Here is a 15,978-nt window from a genome sequence, read left to right as displayed (position 1 = left end):
TTGTGGGCTACAGTGAATTATTATTTTAGTTTGTGAAAAACGGAGTAATCATGATTCTGATGAGGTGCATAAATAAGTCTCTTTATTGATTATATGATCTTTTTAATTAAAGACAGTGTATTTGAAATCTGATTTGTGTGGGCAAAAGTGTGAGCCTCAACCCTATAGTTAGGGATTAGGGTTATATATATATATATTATATAACTAAATTTACTATATATTCACTCAATTAAAAAGACAATTGGCGGCTCTACGACTTACTACATTGAAAGTTATAAACAGGGAATATGAGATTAAGAGGAACATCCAATTATTGATCAATTTAGAATTGATGATTAATAAAATTTTCGGCTTACATCATAAACACTTAATTTTATGCATCACATTTTTCAAAGAGTTAAAAAAAACCCATAACTAAAAAAAAACCTCATGTGTATCTTCATGAAATCGCTTTTTATAGTTATTAAAAAAAGGCACGTGGCGAGATAAGCGTGGTAGGTGCAATGAAAAAAATATAGTATTCTCGTGGTTAGGGCCAGAGATAATGGCTATCTTTATGTTAATATTGTATTCATTTTATACTAGTTTTATATCATTGTACTACATTACAGAACTGCATTGTCTTGAAAATGCAACGAATATATAATGTGAGTGTTTTGTTTAGATACCTTCATCTTTGCATTCTTCTTCCCTTAGCTCTACAATCATGGAGCTTCCCAACATTTTTTCTAGCTTTACCTTAATGGCATCCTTTCTCTTCCTCTTCCTACTATTCAAAATAGTTAAAACATGGACTACTTCTAAATATTCTAACCCCAACTCACCACCTGGACCATGGAGACTACCCTTCATAGGAAACATACATCAGATTATCAGCAGCCCAATGCCTCATCATTCCTTTAAAACTTTGGCACAAAAGTATGGACCTATGATGTACCTAAAACTTGGTGAGGTACCATACATAATAGTTACTTCACCAGAAATAGCCAAAGAGGTTATGAAAACACAAGACCTCAACTTTTGTGATAGGCCAAACCTTATGTTGTCCACAATATTTAGTTACAATAATACTGATATTTTATTCTCTATATACGGAGAGCACTGGAGGCAACTACGGAAGATATGCGTTATAGAGCTATTGAGTGTAAAGCGTGTCCAGTCATTTGGGTCCATAAGAGAAGAAGAGGTGGCAGATCTTGTTAAATCAATATCTGCAAATGAAGGATTGGTTGTTAATCTCACTCATCAGATCTTCTCAATGACATATGGGATAGTTGCGCGCGCAGCATTTGGGAAAAGGAGCAAACACCAACAAGTATTCAAATCAGCCATTACTGAAATAATAAATATGGTAGGAGGAATTTATATTGCAGATTTGTATCCTTCTATTAAAATGCTTCGAAGAATGAGTAAGGCGAAGACCAGAATTGAAAAACTTCATAGAAAGATTGATATGATATTGCAAGACATCATCAACGATCACAAAAGCATTCACAAGAAAGATGGCAAAGATGAAGATCTAGTTGACGCTCTTATCAAGATTCAACAGGAAAATGATCAATCACAGCCTACATTGACTGACGACAATATGAAATCACTCATCCAGGTTAGTCTACAACCAAAATTGTTTGTCTTTTTTAATTAAAGTAGCTTCACTATTCCATACATTATTTGTAGGACATGTTTGCTGCTGGTACCGAAACAACATCAGGGGTTTTGTTATGGGGGATGTCTGAGTTAGTAAAGAATCCAAAAGTAATGGAAAAAGTACAAGGTGAAGTAAGAAAAGTGTTTGACAAGAAAGGGAGTGTAGTAGATGAGTCAGGGTTGCACCAATTAATATACTTAAAGTGTGTCATCAAAGAAACACTAAGGTTGCATCCTATTGCACCATTGTTAGCTCCAAGAGAGTGTAGAGAGAGATGTCAAATCAATGGCTATGAGATTCCAGCTAAGACAAGGGTCATAGTCAATGCATGGGCAATTGGAAGAGATCCAAGGAATTGGGTTGAAGCTGAGAGTTTTAAACCGGAGAGATTTCTCAATAACCCAATTGATTTCAAAGGCACAGACTATGAATACATACCATTTGGTGCCGGAAGGAGGATGTGTCCAGGAATAGCATTTGCCTCACCTAACGTTGAATTACCGTTTGCTAAATTACTTTACCACTTTGATTGGAAGCTTCCCAATGAAATGAAAAATAAAGAAATTGATATGACTGAGACATTTGGATTAACTGTTGGAAGAAAACATGATTTGTGCTTAATTCCTATTACTCGTTGTCTTTAATTTTTTATTTGTTTATTTTAATAATAGCATTTGGAAAATGATTGTAATAAAGAGAGAAGATGATTGTATTAGGAATTAATCTTTTCAACTTGGTTTATGTGAGGTTGTATTGTATGATGTTGTGGTATATTCCATCTGTCACCTATTGCATTGTGGTTATAAAATGTTAGAATCGAATTCTAAGTCTGTTTTTTTTTTAACCGTAAACAATCTCATTCAAGAGAGGAAACAAATATAGTCAAAGATATTGTATTAGGATATACTCCAACCACAATTTAACAACAATGCTAATAATTAAGCCAAAGAAGCTATGGATAACCACAATTTATCAATCCAAATCCTTGATCTAAGTAATTAGGCAAAATTCTTCCGCAACAACTAAGTGAACTTTGGAACCACAATCATTAACTCTATCCGATTATAGATCATTTCTTTAGCTTTATCACGAGCAATTCGATTATACGGGTTCTCCAGTTTGATTAAACTCACAATTTGTTGATGATTCATTTGTTGACTGGAATGAGGAGTTTCATATGCAACAATCCTAAGAAGAATCTCACTCAAAACCACATCTCTGTCATCCAAGCTTCTTTGAGGCATTTCAACAAACACTTTGAGCACAAACTTACGACAACCTAAACCTAAGAACAATCCACACAACATAACAAACCAAACAAGAAACAACAAGAACCACAACAACATAGGGTAATGGCAGTGCAATGGGATCAAGTAAAATAGCAGCAATGAAGGATGAGTATGGATAGTGAAATTGAAATATGAATTCCACTGCAACTCTGAGCAGGGAAGAAATACAATGGGTAAAAGGGAAATAACGGAAATAAGACGAATAGTACAATATTCCAAATGTGTGGTGAATCAGAGAGATAAGAGAGAGAGAGAGAGAATGTTCTCATACAAATTCACCCCACTATTAATATTATCTCAATTCCTAACAAACTGGGTCCACATTGGATGCTCTCCCTTGCTTCTCTTGTTGCGTCTCACTGCCTTCTCCTTTGCCACGTCATCATTCCATTCTTCATTCACCTCACTTGTATCAATTGGACTTGTCTCACTCATAACATTACCCTCCCCTTCAAGAGCAATCTGGTCCTCAAGATTGAAGTTCGGGTAACTCTGCAGCATATCTTCTTTGTCTTTCCAAGTTGCTTCATGACTTGGCATATCACTCCATTTCACCAACAATTGTTCCACCACTTGGGCACCTTTAAGTATGCTTCTAGTACTCAACACGGCTGCAGGTTGAATGATAGGACCTTCTTCCACTGTAGTTAAGGGTAATGGCAAGTATGGTACAACAGTGAGTCCTTTGAACACTTTCAATTGCGAGACATGAAAGATAGGATGAATACAGGCTGTCTCAGGTAGTTGAAGTTTATAAGCAACCACACCAATTTTGTAAATGATGCTGAATGGACCAAAGTACCTCATCCCTAGCTTATTGTTCTTCCGCAATGCTACAGAAGACTGCCTATAAGGTTGCAACTTAACCAAAACTTGATCACCAATCTCCAAAGAAACATGGCTTCGTTTCTTATCTGCATTGGCCTTCATCACCTGTTGAGCTCTCCCCAAATTCTCTTTCAATTCAGCTAAAATTCTATCTCTTTCCAATAACTGTTGCTGCAACTCCATTGGATCAACATTGGTAGCGTTGTAACGAGTTAGCCTAGGAGGTTCCCGCCCGTATAAAGCTTTGAATGGAGACATCCCCAAGCTTGAATGCAGCGCCGTATTATACCACAGTTCCGCCCACGTGAGAGCTTTTGACCATGCCTTTGGATTCTTGAAAGAAAAACACCTCAAATACATTTCTAAGCACTTATTGACAGCTTCAGATTGTCCATCCGTTTGGGGGTGATAAGTGGAACTCACCGCTAAAGTTGTGCCCTGTAATTGAAAGAGATGTTGCCAAAATTTACTAGTGAATACCTTATCTCTGTCAGACACTATTGACTTAGGCATTCCATGTAGTTTAACCACATTATGCATAAATGCCTCAGCAACTGTTTTACTAGAGTAATCAGATTTCAAGGGCATGAAATGAGCATACTTACTTAATGTGTCCACTACTACCATGATCACAGTGAAACCAGAAGACGGGGGTAAGCCCGTAATAAAATCCATTGCGATATCTTCCCAAACCTGTTCAGGAATTGGCAATGGTTGCAACAGGCCTGCATAAGGAGTATTAACAGGCTTAGCTTGTTGACAGATGATACAAGCTTCAATGAATTTCTGCACATGTTGTCGCATATTAGGCCAATAAAACTGAGACGCCACCCTAGCAAGAGTTCTGGTCACTCCCGCGTGTCCCCCTATAGGTGTGTCATGATACTCTTTGAGAATGTTTTGAATCAAGCTACTCTCAACAGGAATTACCAATCTGTGTTTCCAATACAATAATCCATCTTTCACCGAATAGTTATCATTGATCACATGATTATCAAGGCATTGTTGTACTATTAACTATAAATGTTCATCCTCAGCAATTTCTTGCTTTAATTCCTCTAAAAACTCACACTCCGGTGCTGATAAGGATAACGACATCATTCTGGATAATGCATCAGCTGCTTAATTATCCTTGCCTGGCTTATATTTGATACGGAAATCAAATCCGATGAATTTATGAAGCCAAACTTGCTGCTCAGGGGTTTGGAGGGATTGATCTAACAAACTTTTTAAGCTCTTTTGGTATGTTCGCAGGATGAATTTATGACCCAGTAAATAGTGCCAGAACTTAGCTAATGCTGCTGTAATAGCATAAAATTCACGTGTATAGGCTGATTGAAGTTGCATTCGTGGAGTCAATTTCTTCGAAAAGAAGGCGATGGGATGTCCTCCTTGGCTTAGTACTGCTTCCACCCCTGTACCCGAAGCATCTGTCTCAAGGATAAACTCTTGGGAGAAATCTGGTAACACTAACACATGTGCGGAAGTGATTGTCGTTTTTAATTGCTCAAAAGCTCTTTGAGTGTTTTCATCCCACCTAAAGGCGTCTTTCTTTAATAGATTAGTGAGGGGGCCGGCTATGGTTGCATAAGACTTGATAAATCTTCGATAGTAACCGGTGAGGCCAAGAAATTCGCGCAACTGTTTCAAGTTTGTTGGAATAAGCCAATCTAGCACAGCTTGGACCTTTATGCTAACCATTGATACACCAGCCCCGAAAACGATGTGACTGAGGTATTCCACTTCGGATAACCCAAATGAGCATTTGGATAACTTGGCGAACAACACATTCTGACTTAGAATTTGGAACACAATTTCTACATGTTGCAAATGTGACTGCCATGAAGGGCTATACACTAGAATATCGTCAAAGAAAACGAGAACGCATTTTCTTAACAACGGTTGGAATAGCTGATTCATAAGTCTTTAGAATGTAGCTGGTGCGTTTGTGAGCCCGAAAGGCATCACTAACCACTCGTAATGGCCTTGGTGAGTTCTAAAAGCCGTTTTCTGCTTGTCCTCTTGCTTGAGAAGAATCTGGTGATAACCCGAACGAAGATCAAGTTTCGAAAAAAACTTTGCTCCGTGTAACTCATCAAGTAGTTCATCCACAGTAGGCATGGGAAAACTGTCCTTGATAGTTATGGCATTTAAAGCTCTATAATCCGGACAACATCTCCAAGTGCCATCTTTCTTTTTCACTAAGATAATTGGAGATGAAAATGGACTTAGACTTGGTCGGATTATGCCTTCTTCAAGCATGTCATGCACCAGTTTTTCAATTTGTTGTTTCTGACTATGAGGATATCTATATGGTCTTACCTTCACAGGTTGTGCTCCCTCTTTCAATAATATCTCATGAGTCAATTCTCTCTTGGGAGGTAATCCTTTAGGTATTTGAAAAATCTCCTTGTATGTATGCAACAATGTACTCATTTCAGGTTCAAGATTAATTGTTCTGTCATTCCAATTGTCCCCTATAACCGCTAGATCGATCTTTTGAATAGTGAACAACTCACTCAGCTGAGCTACTATCGGTTTGTTGCTATCTTCACCTTGCAATGTGACAAACTTCCCATATAAATAAAATTTTAACATAGATGTAGCATAGTCAGCTACATGCGGTCCTAATGAAGCCAACCATGGTGCTCGTAATATGACATCAGCCCCTGCTACCGGCAAGAGATATGCAGGCACAATAATCTCAATGCCCTGTATCTTCATAGACATGCTCTTGATCACACCTTCAATCTTCATATTTTGTCCATTACCCACCAGGACCTTGCACCCTTTAGTTGGTTCCACAGCTAGATTTAAGCAGTGTACAATACGTGGCTGAATAAAGCTGTCGGAACTTCCTCCATCAAGCAAGATAGAAACACTAATAGGACCAATATAACCTTTAAATCTGATAATACCCATTCCTGTAGCTCCATGTAAAGCATTAAGAGATAAATGATGCTCTGTCATCTCTTCATTATCTGCTGTAAGATTTATGGCTGTTGAGCTATTTGAAATAAGGGTATCAGGATCATCATGCAGCTCTAATAACATCAATTGTTTGTTTGGGCACTTATGTGAGAAAGATAATTTATCATCGCAAAAGTAAAACAAACCTTTCTCTCTTCTTAACTGCATCTCAGCTGGAGAAATCCTTTTGATTGCAGGATTCTTTTGGAGTTGGCTCATAGGTCTAGTAGGAGGTGTTGGAAGTAAGGGTGGGTTGAGGGCTTTTTCGGTAGCTTGTGTTTGGTCATTTCTGGTTGGATTGAAGTGAGTTCTATTTTGGTGGTAAGATGATTTCTTTGGAACAAACACAATATTCTTAGCAGCCAATTTTTCCTCAAATAACTTGGCAATAGACACAGCTTTCACAATTGAAATAGGATAATGCAGCATAACATCTCTACGAATTTCCTCTTTCAATCCACTTACAAAACAATCAATTAATGCATCATTACTTAAGCCATAAACATGATTGGACAATGCAGTAAATTCCAGATAATAATCATTAACAGCTTTTGTTTGTTGCAATTTAAACAAAGATGCTCTCGGACAATCATAAATTGAGGGCCCAAAGTCCAATTCAAGAGCTCTTGTAAAATCGTTCCATGATTGAAATGGTTGAGATCTAGTAACCATTTGGAACCACAGAATAACTTCGTGCTCAAGATGAACTGAAGCAGTAATCAATCTCTCCGTATCTGGGGTATGATAATAGCCAAAAAATTGTTCAGCCTTGAAAATCCAATCTAAAACATTCTTACCATTAAACCTTGGAAACTCCAGCTTGATGTTGCGAACATGAAAAGGAGGTGGTGTATAAGCATTCCCTGACGATGATGAATGAGTCCCTGAGTTCGTGCTTCCATGGGTGACGACTATAGCTTGCATTTGTTTCAGCATCATCTCCATCGATGTGGATAGCTCTGCAAATCGTGACTCCGATGCCTGCTGCATCGTCTCCATTCGCTCAAAACGAGCAGCATTGATGCTTTCGTTCTGCTCCAGGACTTCACCTTGGCGTCGTACCTCAGCTGCTAGCTCCTTCATTCTGGTGTTGTCGGCCATGGATGAAATGAAAGCACTAGTGTAATGGCATTGCAATGGGATCAAGTAAAATAACAGCAATGAAGGATGAGTATGGATAGTGAAATTGAAATATGAATTCCACTGCAACTCTGAGCAGGGAAGAAATACAATTGGTAAAAGGGAAATAACGGAAATAAGACGAATAGTACAATATTCCAAATGTGTGGTGAATCAGAGAGATAAGAGAGAGAAAGAATGTTCTCATACAAATTCACACCACTATAATAGCTACCCCACTATTAATATTATCTCAATTCCTAACAAACTGGGTCCACATTGGATGCTCTCCCTTGCTTCTCTTGCTGTGTCTCACTGCCTTCTCCTTTGCCACGTCATCATTCCATTCTTCATTCACCTCACTTGTATCAATTGGACTTGTCTCACTCATAACACATAAACATAATAATATTAATCAATACATGAACACACACATAAACTCAGAAATTTCAAAGCTTCCGATGGTGGAGGCCGTTTTTCATGACCACAACACCTTGTCCCAGTAGTTTGTGGAATTGATTTTGGAGTAACAAACGATTGATAGTTGATGGTTAAGAGGATAAAGAACTTAATGGAGGTTGAGGGTAGAAAACTGTGTGGATCTAACATGGTCGAGTGTTTCAAAGGAAAAAGAAAGGAAGGAGCAACACTTACAATTGGGGGGAGCCACCATTGAGGAGGACATAGCCACCATTCTGGTGGTGAAAAGCTCTGATGACGGAAGAAGAGCCCATACTGGAGGGGAGGTTGTTCTCACCAAAAAAGGAAAGCCTAGTTTTGAGAGAGGGGGAGCTTCTCTCTCTAAAACTCGTGTTTTTTCTCATAATGAAATCTCTTTAAAGTGACATTTTAATGAAATCTCTCAGAAATGTTAAAATTGATATTTTATAATGTGAAGATTTTCAGTTTTGATCAATGCTTTAAAAATCGAATCGAAGATCGAACCGATGAAATTTACGGTTTAAGGTTCAATTGGTTCAACCGATTAAATCTACGGTCGAACCGTTTATTAAATAAACTAATAATATAAAAGTAAATTTCATAAATATGTCACACATAATCATATGTTCACAACTTAATAAAATAAATATTTAAAAAATTTATTACAAATTTAATACAACAATATCGATAATACATATAATAACATAACATAGTTCTATACTTCATTTACATTCATTTAAGAACAATTTGATCAAATTAAAGAATTACAATAAACTAAGTTAAACTAATTTAAATCAAAACTAAAATAAAAGAATATAATAACTAAAATAAAGTTCAAATAATTAAGAATACGTAAATTAAATAAGATAAAATATAAAAAATAAATAATATAATATACTTCATTAAAGAAAAAAAACGAATTTGAATTGAACTATGACAAATAAATCTTAATTGACAACAACAAATAATATTAACTTGAACGACAATCAATATCGAGTTGGATATCGTGACTATGTTTGAAAGAGAAGGAGTGATGATGATGAAGTGTGGTTGAAAGAAAAACTATAATGAAGTGACAAAATTTAGAAGTTTTTTTTTGTGATTGTGAATGTATGTTAGGTTTTAATATTGACACATCAAATTTATAAAAAAATTTAAAAAATGATCAATTTGATGGATTTTTTTTAACCGGGGGATTTTACAAAACCAACTTCGGTTCTTTGGTTTGAATGGTTTTGGACGACTCAATCCGGTTTTTCCGATTTTACTTTGGTTTTGACCCACTAGTAATTTTAAAAGATTGACCCAACCAGTTTCATCTCTGATTCCCAGTCCAACCGATTGAATGAACCGGTTCAGTTTAGTTTTTAAAACATTGGATTTGATAATTGATTTTAAAAATAGTATAGAAATTACATAATTACTACAATTTATGGATATTCTATGAATGGTTAAAAATTTAACTATCATTATAAACATAACATTTTAAAGTTTCATATATACTGTGTGATAAGAGACATACAATTCTCATATTTTCTTTTTTATATTAAAAAAAAATCAAGTTGAACTTCATTGGAGGATAATGAGTTAAAAAGAAATAAGTAGTGAATTTGTATACGTGTCAATGCATGTATTTTCATCAATTGCACTATTTTGCATTCTGCATCACTTTATCAAGTGTTGCATATTTTCGAATTCAAACATACTGTAACATTTTACAAGTTTTTTCTATTTTTGAATTCAAACATACTACAACACTTTACAAGTGTAAACTATTTCTGAATTCAAAAATTAATTTTTACTTGAAAAATTTCTTGTCATTTTGGAACACACTCAAGACTATTAATTATTAATAATTTACGATAGTCAGAATGGTAAAAAGGTTGCTATGTGAAATATATGATGCCAATTTAAAGGTGTCAGTTAACCTGCACATCAATCAATTCTAATAGTCAAAGTTTTCCTCTCAATTTTTTTTTATTTTTGAAATGCAGTTTGCGACATATTTTCTACGCCACAAATTAATTTATTGAAAATTTCAACCCTCCCCTATGTGAAAACTTGAAGCCTTTTTTATATATTTTCATTTTAAAGTTTTCATCTTTTCCCATGTGAAAACCTGACTTCAATTATTTAATATTTAAGACATATAACGATATGATAAACATGTCGCAACATCCTTTTTTTTGTCACATATTTATCTTGATGCAAAATCATGTTGCTGGGAGCTTTTTTTTTTTTAATGATCCTTAGATATCAATCGATACATTAAAAGGATATGATTGATATCCGAGCCTAAAAAACAAGACGGTTAAACCATATCTACAAATATATCTCTGATTTAACCGAAAAAACTCTTTTAAAAATAAGCGCTTAAAGGACCCTCAAATAATTAATGAACCTCTATATGAAAGTAGACGATTCATTGGTTCAAAATAAGATCATAACACTCTAAAATGAGATACAATCATTTTTATCTATTTTATTTTTTCAAGAATATGAATGTTCATAATAAAATGAAAAACGAGATTTTTACATGAACTAGATATAGGCGGAAATTACAGTCCTGAATCTTTCTTTTATAAACATGTAAATAGTAGCCCTGGTCGACTTTGACACCATTAAGTACAAATTGTTGGGCCTGATTTATTGTTAGGTCTTCTTCTAAGATCAAACCCTGGTTCTCTACCATCAATTCTCGACGAGGTTGTCGAACTGACGCTTGATGGGCGCCAAAGAAATCTGCAATTCGCGTCATCTGCGCTGACAATTGCTTATTAGTTTGAGCATTTTGCTGATTAGTTTGGGTAGTATTTTGGATTAGAGGATTGAATATCGCCCCCACAGTTGGGAAAACATATGAACCATCTCATGGTTGCTTTCGTCCATTTGCTTCCTTAATACCGCCGTAAAATTGGTTGTGAAAGTGGGTAATTGGACAGAAAATCCCACCCCTGAGGGTTGGGTACTTTGACCCAAATTGTTAACGGCCGATCCTGACCCTTGTAACGACGAAATTATAGTCGCCATTGGATCAATAAATATTGACATGCTATTATGCAAATTTGTCATCGTAGAAGTTGGCATGCCATATGGTTATTCGTGACCATTCATTGGAATTGTAAACCCTGTCACGTAAGGCCTAAAACTACTGGTCCCTACTGGTCTTGGGGTTATTGGTTGCCCCTGCGTTCGCACGGGGGATGATAATATTGTTCCACTTTGTGCGCTCGACGGTATTGTCGTCGTGCTTGTCGTAGAAGGCATTGTTTCGGTTACATTTGATGTAGTTGTATTCTCTCCTATCGAATGAGGAGGTTGTTCTCCTTGTTGTTTAGTGGATTAATCATCTTTCTAACGTATTTCCTTTTTGGTTTTGATGCGTTATTTTTGGCTACCGTACCACTTCTCAATCTCATGCAACTAAGTTTGAGAAAAATTTGTATGAAGAACTAATGCAAAATTTGTTTCAAATACAATAGAAAACTAGACACAAGGGTCCCACTGGATGTTCCAATTTGTTTACCTTGGATTTTGGTAAACAAGCGCTAGTCTTCCAAAATTGATACTTTGGTTTCTTACAAGATCGAATAGATTGATCCTATGACATATGTGTGTACTTTTTATTTAAGGTTTGTTTTACTAGTAAGTTCTTCAACGATAATGTTTAAAATAAAAGTAATGCAAAGAAGGTTTATGGAAAGTATGAAGAAATAACATAGTTTCAACAGGAATGTAGATGGAATCAAGATGACTTTAATGTAAATAAGTTGACATCGAATGAAAATATGGTGTTTCATACGTACATATTCTTGGAAAACTCCTTTTTCAATAACACTTAGATACTTTGAGTGATTTTGAGTTTGATACAATATTGGACCCTCTGAATCCTAATGTTAAGACTCTTATATATATTACTTCGTCAGTAACGGTAATAAACGGTCTTTTATCCTGAAAATGATACGTTCTGGCTTGCATGTGTCTCGCCTTTCATAGGCCTTCACACGTCCTTTGAAGGAATGGATAAGATCAAAATATGGTTATTAACCTCATTTTGAATTATCTTTGTCGAACTCATCTTCGAACCGTTTCAGAAACTTCTAAATCCTATAACCCTATTTCGACAATATAATAATTTCTTTTCCAAATTCCAGTCGAAAGGCTTTGTCTAACTCCTGTCGAAGTCAGCTTGGATTTCTTCCAAATATTTTCTTAAATTTTATACTTGACTTCTTATATCTTTTTGAGCGTCGAAATTACAGCTAACACATATATTGTGTGATAAGAGACATACAATTCTCATATTTTCTTTTTGATATTAAAAAAAAATTCAAGTTGAACTTGATTGGAGGATAATGAGTTAAAAAGAAATTAGTAAATTTGTGCACGCGCCAATGCATGTATTTTCAAAAGTTGCATTGTTTCGCATTCTATACCGCTTCACCAAGTATTGTCTATTTCCGAATTCAAACTTACTGCAACACTTCACAAGTATTTTCCATTTCTGAATTCAAACCTACTACAACATTTCACAAGTGTTGTCTATTTCTGAATTCAAAAATTAATCTTCACTTGAATATTTTCTTGTCATTTTGGAACACACTCAAGACTATTAATTATTAATAATTAACAAGACTCAAAATTGTAAAAAGATTGCGATGTGAAATATATGATGTCAATTTAAAGGTGTTAGTTAACCTGCATATCAATCAATTCCAACGGTCAAAGTTTTTCTCTCAATTCTTTTATTTTTGAAATGTGTTTGTGACATATTTTTCACGCCGCAAATTAATTTATTGAAAAATTCAACCTTCCCTATGTGAAAACTTGACGCCTTTTTTTATATATTTTAAAATGTATGTTACGGCGTGTTTTACACGCCGCAACATTTTCATTTTAAATTTCTCGTATTTTTCCATGTGAAAGCCTAAATTCTATTATTTTATTATCTAAAACATACAGCGACATCGCAACATCTTTTTTTTTTTTACATATTTATCCCGATGCAAAATTATGTCACTCGAAAACTTGTTTTGTTATAGTGATCCTTAGATATCAATTGATATACTTAAAAAGGTAGGATTGATATCTGAGCCAAAAAAGACAAGACGGTTAAACCATATCTACAAATATACTATTATTTAGTTTAACCCAAAAAGCTCTTTTTAAAAATAAGCTTGGCCCTCAATATGAAAGTAGACGATTTATTGGGATCATAATGCTCTAAAATGAGATACGAACATTTTTATCTATTTTATTTTTTCAAGAATATGAATTTTCATAACAAAATGAAAAACGAGATTTTTACATGAACGAGATATAGGCGGAAATCGCAGTCCTGAATCTTTGTTTTATAAACATGTAAATGAATCAAAAAACAATTTGAAACCATTTCTCATCGGTAATCCAATCACTACCAAAGTCCCAAACTTAATGTGATTCTGCAGGAGTAGTAGATAAGTTTATGCTGTTACCGAAAGAGATGAATTTATGCGTCATGTGTATCTTCATAAAATAGTATATATTTATAAAGAAAAAGAACAGGGCGAAATGAGCGTGGTAGGTGCAATCAAAATAATATAGTATTCTCATGCTTAGTGCATGGGACAAATCGGTATCTTTATATTGTATTCTGCTTTACAATAGGACTCTTTATATTAGTTTTGTATTATTGTACTACTTTAAAGAACAACATTGTTTAGATACCTTCATCTTTGCATTCTTCTTCCCTTAGCTCTACAATCATGGACCTTCCCAACATTTTTTCTAGCTTTACCTTAATGGCATCCTTTCTCTTCCTCTTCCTACTATTCAAAATAGTTAAAACATGGACTACTTCTAAATATTCTAACCCCAACTTACCACCTGGACCATGGAGACTACCCTTCATAGGAAACATACATCAGATTATCAGCAGCCCAATGCCTCATCATTCCTTTAAAACTTTGGCACAAAAGTATGGACCTATGATGTACCTAAAACTTGGTGAGGTACCATACATAATAGTTACTTCACCAGAAATAGCCAAAGAGGTTATGAAAACACAAGACCTCAACTTTTGTGATAGGCCAAACCTTATGTTGTCCACAATACTTAGTTATAATAATACTGGTATTATATTCTCTATATACGGAGAGCACTGGAGGCAACTACGGAAGATATGCGTTATAGAGCTATTGAGTGTAAAGCGTGTCCAGTCATTTGGGTCCATAAGAGAAGAAGAGGTGTCAGATCTTGTTAAATCAATTTCTTCAAATGAAGGACTGGTTGTTAATCTCACTCATCAGATCTTTTCAATGACATATGGGATAGTTGCGCGCTCAGCATTTGGGAAAAGGAGCAAACACCAACAAGTATTCAGATCATTAAGTAGTGAAATGATAGATATGGTAGGAGGAATTTATGTTGCTGATTTGTATCCTTCTATTAAAATTCTTCAAAGGATGAGTAGGGCGAAGACAAAATTTGAAAAACTTCATAGCGAGATTGATATGATATTGCAAGACATCATCAACGATCACCAAAGCATTCACAAGGAAACTGGCAAAGAAGAAGATCTAGTTGACGCCCTTATCAAGATTCAACAGGAAAATGATCAATCGCAACATCAACTAACTGACGACAATATGAAATCAATCATCCTGGTTTGTCTACAACCAAAATTGTTTGTCTTTTTTAATTAAAGTAGCTTCACTATTCCATACACTATTTGCAGGACATGTTTGCTGCTGGTACAGAAACATCATCAGGGGTTTTGTTATGGGGGATGTCTGAGTTAGTAAAGAATCCAAAAGTAATGGAAAAAGTACAAGGTGAAGTAAGAAAAGTGTTTGATAAGAAAGGGAGTGTAGATGAATCAGAGTTGCACCAGTTGGTATACTTAAAGTGTGTCATCAAAGAAACACTAAGGTTGCATCCTATTGTACCATTGTTAGTTCCAAGAGAATGTAGAGAGAGATGTCAAATCAATGGGTATGAGATCCCAGCTAAGACAAGGGTCATGGTAAATGCTTGGGCAATTGGAAGAGATCCAAAGTATTGGGTTGAAGCTGAGAGTTTCAAACCTGAGAGATTTCTTAATAACCCAATTGATTTCAAAGGCACAGACTATGAGTTCATACCATTTGGTGCTGGAAGGAGGATGTGTCCAGGAATAGCATTTGCCTCACCTAACGTTGAGCTACCGCTTGCTAAATTACTTTACCACTTTGATTGGAAGCTTCCCAATGAAATGAAAAATGAAGAAATTGATATGGCTGAGACATTTGGATTAACTGTTGGAAGAAAACATGATTTGTGCTTAATTCCTATCACTCGTCGTCTTTAATTTTTTTTTATACTAATTTTGATAATGGCATTTGGAAAATGATTGTAATAAAAAGAGAAAATGATTGTATTAGTAATTAATCTTTTCACACATGGTTTTTGTGTGGTTGTATTGTATGATGTTGTGGTATATTCCATCTATAAACTATTGCATTGTGGTTGTACAATGTTAGAATTGAATTCTAACTCTTTTTTTTAGAGTATAAAATCTCATTCAATAAATAAAGAAAAGAGAGAAAACTAATATAGTCAAAGATAGTGTGTTAGGACATACTCCAACCACAATTTAACAACGATGCTAATAATTAAGTCAAACAAGCTATCGACATCAAAGACCTTTGAGAAATTAGAAACCAA

General features: G+C 35.2%; 2 protein-coding genes across 2 annotated transcripts; both read left to right on the top strand.

The window, feature by feature from the left end:
- Nucleotides 1-600: 600 nt before the first annotated feature.
- On the top strand, nt 601-2,389 carry LOC127117610 (cytochrome P450 71D10). Its single transcript, XM_051047683.1, has 2 exons — nt 601-1,606; nt 1,678-2,389. Exons 1-2 carry the CDS (start codon nt 707-709, stop codon nt 2,290-2,292), a joined length of 1,515 nt encoding a protein of 504 aa, XP_050903640.1. The 5' UTR covers nt 601-706; the 3' UTR covers nt 2,293-2,389.
- An 11,590-nt stretch (nt 2,390-13,979) lies between these two features.
- LOC127117611 (cytochrome P450 71D10) lies at nt 13,980-15,709 on the top strand. Its single transcript, XM_051047684.1, has 2 exons — nt 13,980-14,939; nt 15,011-15,709. The coding sequence occupies exons 1-2, from the start codon at nt 14,040-14,042 to the stop codon at nt 15,620-15,622; spliced, it is 1,512 nt and encodes a 503-aa protein (XP_050903641.1). The 5' UTR covers nt 13,980-14,039; the 3' UTR covers nt 15,623-15,709.
- Nucleotides 15,710-15,978: the final 269 nt, after the last annotated feature.

This window comes from Lathyrus oleraceus, chromosome 2 (assembly GCF_024323335.1).
Source record: "Lathyrus oleraceus cultivar Zhongwan6 chromosome 2, CAAS_Psat_ZW6_1.0, whole genome shotgun sequence".
In the NCBI taxonomy this organism is placed as follows: Eukaryota; Viridiplantae; Streptophyta; class Magnoliopsida; order Fabales; family Fabaceae; genus Lathyrus; species Lathyrus oleraceus.
The sequence above is the reverse complement of the archived record's forward strand: the minus strand, read 5'-3'. Positions and strand labels throughout refer to the sequence as shown.

Excerpts from the sequence above, each read along its gene's own strand:
- LOC127117610 (XM_051047683.1), top strand. The coding sequence starts at position 707 with ATGGAGCTTCCCAACATTTTTTCTAGCTTTACCTTAATGGCATCCTTT. Across the intron at positions 1,607-1,677 it reads ATATGAAATCACTCATCCAG|GACATGTTTGCTGCTGGTAC; the intron begins GTTAGTCTACAA and ends CATTATTTGTAG.
- LOC127117611 (XM_051047684.1), top strand. The coding sequence starts at position 14,040 with ATGGACCTTCCCAACATTTTTTCTAGCTTTACCTTAATGGCATCCTTT. Across the intron at positions 14,940-15,010 it reads ATATGAAATCAATCATCCTG|GACATGTTTGCTGCTGGTAC; the intron begins GTTTGTCTACAA and ends CACTATTTGCAG.